General features: G+C 37.2%; 1 protein-coding gene across 1 annotated transcript in view; it reads left to right on the forward strand.

The window, feature by feature from the left end:
* PHEX (phosphate regulating endopeptidase homolog, X-linked) overlaps positions 1–9,343 on the forward strand; it is a gene marked incomplete at its 5' end in the record, with an annotated part of 182,031 nt that overhangs the window by 103,815 nt on the left and 68,873 nt on the right. Inside the window, one exon of the mRNA XM_011935153.1 lies at positions 4,948–5,051. Coding sequence (XP_011790543.1) covers positions 4,948–5,051 — 104 coding nt within the window. The remainder of the gene's footprint in view (positions 1–4,947; positions 5,052–9,343) is intronic.

The following is a 9,343-nucleotide window of genomic DNA, read 5'->3' on the forward strand; positions in this document are numbered from 1 at the left end:
GGGGTTTCACCGTGTTAGCCAGGATGGTCTGGATCTCCTGACCTCGTGATCCGCCCGTCTCGGCCTCCCAAAGTGCTGGGATTACAGGCTTGAGCCACCGCGCCCGACCTTTTGTCATTATTTTTAATGCCCAAAACCGCACTTACTTTTGCACCAACATACTAAGTGTGTCTACATGTACAGACACACATTACCTTTGGGCAAAGCCATGTAAACACACCCATCTTGCATATTGATTTGTTGTTTGAATAAGGGAACGTGTAGATATGAAATACGAATTCCATTAAGTATTCAGAAAATCCTTTGGGTGCCAAACACAAAATCTTTCTAACAGATATTTGGATATATCTCTGAGTATCTTTAAATGGATTTAAATTAAATGAAAGGTGTCCTAGAATTTACACATCCTACTGGCACAGTAAGGAAAGTACCACAATTAGTGCTTCAGTATCTTTCATCTGCTTATTCTTACATGTAGGCCAAGGGCTATACTACAGATCATTTGCATTCCTATGTACTATCTTATAAACATGTACTTATCCTACAGAGAAGCTGAACATGTTTCCTTGTTACGCGCTTATTACAGGTTCCCCATCTTTGGGGTGGTGGTGGTGGTAATAACTTTATTCTTCCATTTAGTCTGTGGATCTGGGATAGGATATTCAAGAAGAGAAATGTAGGCTCTGCTGAATTTTATGATCGGGACAGCTGTTACTAGGAAATGACACGAGAGTCCCAATTAATTCCCCAAAGGTCACGCAATTGAAAAGTCAAGAGATGGAATTGATTGAAAGTGATCAACTTGACCTAGACTTTTTCCAGTAACTGAAAGGACAAGAGGCTTTTGAGCCAAGTATTGTCTCTTGCCGAATTTAATTTTTTCGTTTTGGAGATTACAAGCGGCTTTAAAATATTCATGTGAATTCATTCTTGTTTCTACTTCTACAACAAACAGAACTTTCCTAATAGTTGCTGGGCTTCAATTCTTTTTCTCATCCAAGGGCCTTTTGAAATATTTAAAATTATCAAAATATTATTACAATTAGCAAGTCTTCTAAAAGTAAAAACTGATCCCACTGATATTATTTTTAAAAAATTAATATTTTTGAAGGAAATTCCTCTGAGAAAATTTCCCGGAAAGTATTCTGAACCCAATAACATATCTGAATTTTCTATCAGTTACAATCATATTCTGAAGGTTTTGGCAGAAAATTTGGGAAATAGAGAAAACACACTCATAATATTGCTACATAATATATACTTCTGTTACAGTTTATTAATTTGTTTTTCTCTATTTCTGTACAGCTGTAATTGATGTTTATATATAGTTTGGTATACCAGCCTTTACAGTTAACATCTTGTTTTGTTACTGTCTTTATAGCCTTTGTTACCATTATTTTAACAGTTGTATAGTATTTCAAGTAAGTTGTGTCATGATTTATTTAATCACTGCTTCTACTCCCATCCTCAATCTTAGTTTGTCCTTGAATCATTGGTTTACTTATTAAGACCAATGAAAATAACATTGGAGTCAGAGCCAGATGACTTGGACAGTGTAGCTTTGCCAAATTCCATAATCTCCTTAGCCCTGTTTCCCATCTATCATATGTGAATAACAGTGACTGGCCCCTGCCTACCCCCAAACACTTAACCTGTCTCAAGGAAAAAAAATAAGACCTATCCTCTATTACTTGTGATTTCCATTAAATAAATAGAATAGATAATTAAACCAGGCTAATACTCTCAACTTAATAATGAAAACAATTTTTAAATTATCTTTCTAAACATAGATAAGCTATAGCAAATTGTAATTAATTACCTCTGAGTTTTTTTTCCCCCAATTATTTTCAGGATTCTGGTAGGTCCTTGCTTATCTAAAGTATTTTTAGACTTGGGACCCTTTTCTTCTTTACAAAGTGTTTTTTTTTTTTTTTTTTGACAGAATCTCGCTTTATCGCCCAGGCTGGAGTGCAGTGGCACGATCTCAGCTCACTGCAACCTCTGCCTCCCGGGTTCAAGTGATTCTTCTGCCTCAGTCTCCCGAGTAACTAGGATTACAGGCATGTGCCACCACACCTGGTGAATTTTCATATTTTTAATAGAGGTGGGGTTTCACCATGTTGGCCAGGCTGGCCTTGAACTCCTGACCTCAAGTGATCCGCCAGCCTCAGCCTCCCAAAGTGTTGGGATTATAGGTGTGAGTCACTGCGCCTGGCCCTTTAGAAAGTTTTGAGATGGCTTTCTGTTTAATGTCTGTAGACCAACCTGAATGTCAAGGGATTTTTTTTTTTCAGATGGAACAGTAATGAAAGTATCACAATTAACAAGCTTTCTAAAAGCAAAAACTGACCCCAATGATATTATTTTTAAAAAGTTAATATTTTGGAAGGAAATTCCTCTGAGAGAATTTCCCAGAATGTGTTCTGAAGCTGAGAACATACCTGAATTTTCTATCAGTTACAATCATATTCTGAAGGTTTTGGTAGAGCTGTCTTGGAAACAAAAATTGAAAAAGGCAAAGGGTTGAACAGTGGACACATCTTTTAAGCATATGATCTGGGACTGTCTTAGGATTGCTAGTAAGGTTGCTTTCTATAACAAGGTGCTTACTCTGTTTCTTCTCAGGCTAAAAGAAACCTTTATCTTAAAATACAATCAATTATAAGATTTTGGCCAGCATGGTGGCCCACACCTGTAATCCCAGCACTTTGGGAGGCCAAGGCGGGCGGATCACTTGAGTCCAGGAATTCGAGGCCAGCCTGGCCAACATGGCAAGACCCCATCTCTACTAAAAATATAAAAATTAGCTGGGCATGGTGGTGCATGTCTGTAATACCAGCTACTCAGGAGGCTGAGGCACAAGACTCGAATGAACCTGGGAGGTGGAGGTGGAGGTGGAGGTTGCAGTGAGCTGAGATTTCATCTCTGCACTCTAGGTGTCCAAGGCTGACAGAGTGAGACTCTGTCTCCAAAAAAAAAAAAATTATATATATATATATGATTTCTTTTTTTATGAAACATTTCAAATGTTGGAACATGAGTAAAATAATTTGAACACATCTATTTTAGCACATATTAAACATACTGCCATATTAGCTTTGTACATGCACACACACATTTTAAATGAATGAAAGAGATGCGTTTGAAATTTTGTCTGTAATCTTCCTTGATCTAGTCTCCTTCCTCTGCATCTATCTCCATCTCTGCATATAAACAGTACCTTGAGTTCAGTCTTATTATTGTTGTTCCCATGCCTTTCTTTATGCTTTTGCTACATAGGCACATGTCCATAAACAGCATACAGTGTTGTTTTTCATGTTTAAAAACTTTAAATTTCCTCATAGATATAACTTACCTTATTCACTCTGCATAATTTTTAAGATTATTTCATGTTCATGCATACAGAACAATCATTTAAACTGTTGTATTGCCTTTCATTATGTGAATATACCACAATTTGTTATCAGCCCCTCTTCCCCGTGCAGGCAGTTTGAGGTACAATTTAAAGTCATAGCTTTATAATTTGTTGGCCAAGCAGAACACAGACGATGCCAGGAATCAATACTTTTATTTCTGCCTTTCTCCATGTGCCTTCGGTTATTCTACTCCCTCCTTTATATTTTGGCTTGGTCTCCTGGAAAGATTGTTAAGATGACTCGTTAACAAAAACTTCTGCACAGACATGAGTACCCACTCTGTGTTAGGGAGGAGCTAAATGTGAGCCAGACATTGGTCAACAAATAGGTGACTGTCAAGCCTATTACTATCAAATTGCATATATACATTCATATCTATAATGTAATGCCTGTGGATTTCATATACATGCATATTTTACTTTTTGCTTTTAAAAGACTATTAAAGTTACAAAAATTACAGTTAATAAGAATTTGGTTACCTTTGGTTATTTCCTTATTCAAATGTGCATTTTTCTTAATTTCCATAGTAATATATTTAAAAACCAAAGCACTGGAGGTCACTACAAACTACTACATTAACAGCTCCACAGATCTTATTTACAATAAATAGCTAGGTTAGGTATTGCTAGTTTTGTAGATGGAGTGCCTATAGAATGGAAACTGTCTGCCATTCTCCTTCCAAAACAAGAAAAGGAACTAAAAAATCAATTACATCTGTTTCCCTGTCTTAATAGACAACATTGTTGTGAGCTGGTACCAACTTCCGGTGTTCCACTGTCTGCCATTCTCCTTCCAAAACAAGAAAAGGAACTAAAAAATCAATTATATCTGTTTCCCTGTCTTAATAGACAACATTGTTGTGAGCTGGTACCAACTTCCGGTGTTCTCATGCAAGCTATAATCTATGATTTGCCTCTGTAATTTCATTAATACTTAGTGACCAGAGACTTTTTGAGTGTTAACAGATACATTCTGTTAATCATTATTCTGGTGACTTCATTGTGCTTATGGTAGAAAATAGGTCCCTGAATCACATTTATTTTTTTCCTTTATGAACAACTACCAATTATTTGACTAAATCATTGTCTATAAGCTAAATGAGTTTTCAGCCAACTAAACTGCATGTTACTAAAAAAAACTTATGTGACAAATAAATAAAGTACACATTTTTAAAAAGATCAAGGACTCATGAGCCAAGAAATTTCAAACCAAAGATAATGTTTTGTAAAAGTTAAAGTAGATTTTTCAATTAGAATGTAAATGGAATGCATTGTAAATGACTGCAGCCTCTCTTGTGTTTTTACTGTGATCCAGAAATGACTGTATTGATTTTTGAAGTTTTTACGTTAAAAGAAAATCACTGAGACTAAATTTCATGGCTTTGTGAATTCTGGGTTAACTGGTAACAGCGGAAAGAGGCTGTGACTGCTGCAGCTTCTCTGCTAGTTGCTTCTTCCTATGCTGAAGAATTTTTTTAGAGCCGTCTTTTATCTTTACTTAGAACAATGATGTTGTGGTTTGTTTTATTCAGATCAAGTTTTCAGAATCCGACTACTTTGGCAACGTCCTACAAACTCGCAAGTATTTAGCACAGTCTGATTTCTTCTGGCTAAGAAAAGCCGTTCCAAAAACAGAGTGAGTATTAAAAAAAAGTTAAATAGATAAATACATTGGTGAGAAGCGGAGTCTCTTTAGATTAAACTTTGTAATTCCCCTCAAGTCAGAGTAGCTGGCTTGCCAGTTAACTTGTTTTAGCAAAATCTGTGTCATGTTTTGCCAACTCTTATTTTTTATATTATGTGATTCAGATCTTAAGTCTAATTACAGGTCCCCCATTTCTAGCATTAACACATATCAAGAGAAGGCTTATTAGGATGCAAACATTAAAGTTATTTCTAGATCTAGTTATGAATATATAGAGAGGGAAACATTTCTCTGGATTTTTACATTCATGTAGTAACTTTCGAAGATCTTAAAGAATAAATACTTAAAAAAAAACTATGATTAGAAACGTCAAAGTAAATGTATAGAAGCAACTAGAAAATATTTGTTGAGGTAATGCCTATCAAAGAACTGACAGCTATATTGTTTTTATCTAATAGCAGTTATGGTTTATTTGCCTTCCTCTCAGCTGCCTATAGGAGTTTTCCCTACAGATAGGAGGGTTTCCTTAGGTACTATGATTTCTTCCCTTAGCAAAATGTCAGTGATGATGACAATGATGATGGTAGCAGCTAACAATTACTATTTGTTTACATCGTACCAGAAAGTGCTTTACAATTTTTAATTCATTTTATCCTCATAGGAATTCTGCATGGTATAAGTACTGTTATCCCCATTTTACAGGAAAATGAAAGGCTTACAACTGAGAAATTCTTCAGCTTAGGTTTGGATCACGTTTTGTTCTGTCTGCTGGTGCTTTTGATTCCTGGGACTGGTTTCTGTTGTGCTAAGGCCCACTTCTCCAATGCTTTTTTTCTCTCTGTTCTCCAGATTGGGTGATGTCTATTGATCTGTTTTCAACTCCAGAATTTCTTTTTTAATTTAATTGTATTATTATTATTATTATTTTTTTTTTTTTTGAGGCAGAGTCTGACTCTGTGGACTGGAGTGCAGTGGCCGGATCTCAGCTCACTGCAAGCTCCGCCTCCTGGGTTTACGCCATTCTCCTGCCTCAACCTCCCAAGTAGCTGGGACTACAGGCACCCGCCACCTCGCCCGGCTAGTTTTTGTATTTTTAGTAGAGACGGGGTTTCAACGTGTTAGCCAGGATGGTCTCGATCTCCTGACCTCGTGATCCGCCCGTCTCGGCCTCCCAAAGTGCTGGGATTACAGGCTTGAGCCACCGCGCCCGGCCTAATTGTATTATTATTTTTAAACTTAGTTTTTATTTCAATAGGTTTTGGGGGTATTGCGGAATCTGGCCAGCAGCCCACAATGCATCGGGGCTCTCTCTTTGTTTCCAGGCGGGATCAGCAGGTCGAGAAATAAGAGACACACACGAGATAGTGAAAGCTGGATCCAGGGGGGTCACTGCCTTCTGGTCCTGTGGTGCCAACAATGCACTGGCTATGGCAGCATTTATTATTAAGTTTAGTGAGGGCGGGGGTAGGTTGGTGAGGGATTTAGGGTCATTTGATTGTGAGGTGAGATGGTCACATGGGGATGAAGTAATTCTTTAACGTAACATCTGTATGCAGAAGTACAGTATACAGAGATAAGAATTTACAGTATAGTGTGTGCATCAGTAATTTCTAACAGAGCCTTAAAACAGAAACACAGTCTTTCCATAACCTGTGATTAGCAAGATATTCATCAGCAGTAACAGTTACAACAAAGGCTGGTTACAAACAATTCATAGAAACAGGACATTAAGTTTAATTTCTAACACAGCCTTAAAACAGGAATACAGTCTTTCCATAATCCATGATTAGCAAGTTATTAATCAGCAGTAACAGTTGCAGCAAAAGCTGGTTACAAACAATTCATAGAGACAGGATGTGAAGTTAGACAACTGGTTAGACCAGAAATTCTCAGAAGGGAGTATGCCTTAACCCTAAAGAGGCCTAGAAGAGCCGCAGCAAGATGAGGGCGTTTATAGCCCTATCTTATCCATGTGTACAGGCGCCCCCCATGCATCCATTTATAGGCTCTCCACGAGGGTTGCATTCCATTCCCAGAGCTATGAACATCTGCTTTTCTGGGATAGGAATCCTGGTGATGTGAAACCTCCCTGACTGCATATCCAGTCATAGGCTCTCTGCAGGGGGAAGCACATCACGCACTGTTGGCTCATTCTGGCAGTCCAACCTGGCATTGTCTTTACACAGTCCTGCGTGCAATTTTATATTTACAATAATCAGGAGCATTTCATCTTTTATTCCATAGCGATAGTTTCAGGGGGGTCTCCCTACGTGGGGGAACAGGTGGTAGTTGGTTACATGAATAAGTTCTTTAGTGGCGATTTCTGAGATTTCAGTGCACCCATCACCTGAGCAGTCTACATGTACACTGTATCTGTGTGTAGTATTTTATTCCTCATCCCCCTCCCACTCTTTTCCCCAGGTCTCCAAAGTCCATTGTATCATTCTTACCCCTTTGTGTCCTCATAGCTTAGCTCCCTCTTCGGAGTGAGAACATACAATGTTTGGTTTTCCATTCCTGAGTTACATAAGATAATGGTGTCCAGTTCCATCCAGGTTGCTGTGAATGGCATTATTTCATTCCTTTTTATGGCTGACAACTCCAGAATTTCCATTTGTTTTTTATAGTTTCTATTTCTCTGTTGTAATTCTTTGTTAAGTCATTGTCATTCATATTTTTCTATTTATTCTTTGAATAAAATTTATTTTAATTCTTTAAAGTCATCTATAATAGCCACTTTCAAGTCTTTGCTAAATCTAATATCTGGGCTCAAACTAACTGTTTCTAGTTTTTTTCTTTTTTTTTTTTTTTTTTTTTTTTTTTACAGTTTTTCCTTTGCATAACATTTTTTTTGTTGTTGCTAATGACAGTTTGTGTGTTGTAGCAACTGTGGATTCTGATTTATTTATTTTTCTGGGGCTTTTTTTTTTTTTTTAAAGTAACTATCCTAACTTATACTGCAGAATAGATCTTCTCTGTAGTATGCAGCTGTCAATGTCTCTGCTCAGTTTTTTAACTCTTATTTGTAGGTTTTAGCCTCACTTCCTAATGGTTGTCCCTGTGTCTACATAGCTCAGTGCTCAGTGATTAGGTCAGAGCTTGTGCTCAAACACCTTGAGTCTCTAGGGTTTCTACCCTCTGCCAGTTGCTCTGTGTGTGGGTTGGGAGTACCTTCAAAGTTACAGCCAGTTCTCAGTCCAGCTTCAATTTCACCTTCCACACCAGGCCCTCACTGGTCTTCCCTGCACATGTGCCTAGTTTCCCAGTCAGCCAGGGATGTGTGGCATACTTATCCAGCTCTTCTATTACTATGTCAGTTACAGGATCTCTCTTTTAAATTTCTGACTGGGTTTTCCTCATTGGTTTTTTACTAAGTTGGTCATTGAAAAATTAAAAAATTGTGGGTACCTAGTAGGTGTACATATTTATGAGGTACATGAGATATTTCAATACAGGCATAGAATGTGTAATAACCACATCAGGGTAAATGGGGTATCCATAGCCTCAAGCATTTATCCTTTCTTTATGTTACAAACAGTCCAATTATACACTTATTGTTATTTTTAAATCTATAATAAATTGTTGACTGTAGTCACTCTGTTATGCAATCAAATACTAGATCTTATTCATTCTATCTAACTATATTTTTGTACCCATTAACCATCCCCACTTACCTCGACCCAGTACCCTTCTCAGCCTCATTCTGCTCTCTATCTCCATGAGTTCAATTGTTTTAATTTTTAGTTCTCACCAATAAGTGAGAACATGTGAAGTTTGTTTTTCTGGGGCTGGTTTATTTCACTTAATATTCTCTAGTTTCACCCATGTTGTTGTAAATGACAAGATTTCATTCTTTTTTGTGGCTTAATAGTACTCTATTTTATATATGTACCACATTTTCTTTATCCATTTGTCTGTTGATGAACACACAGGTTGCTTCTAAATCTTGGCTCTTGTAAACAGTTCTACAATAAACATGGGAGAGCAGATGTCTCTTTGATATACTGATTTTCTTTCTTTTAGGTATATACCCAGCAGTGGGATTGCTGGACTGTAAGGTAGCCCTATTTTTAGTTGTTTGAGGAACCTCCAAACTGTTCTCCATAGTGGTTGTACTAATTTACATTCCTTCTAACAGAGTATTGAGGGTTCTCTTTTCTCAACAGCCTCACCAGAATTTGTTTTTTCCTGTCTTTTGAATAAAAGTCATTTTCACTGGAGTAAGATGATATCTCATTGTAATTTTTTTTTTTTTTTTTTTTTTTGAGGCGGAGTCTCGCTCT

The sequence above is a fragment of the Colobus angolensis genome, unplaced genomic scaffold (assembly GCF_000951035.1).
Source record: "Colobus angolensis palliatus isolate OR3802 unplaced genomic scaffold, Cang.pa_1.0 Scaffold140, whole genome shotgun sequence".
In the NCBI taxonomy this organism is placed as follows: domain Eukaryota; kingdom Metazoa; phylum Chordata; class Mammalia; order Primates; family Cercopithecidae; genus Colobus; species Colobus angolensis.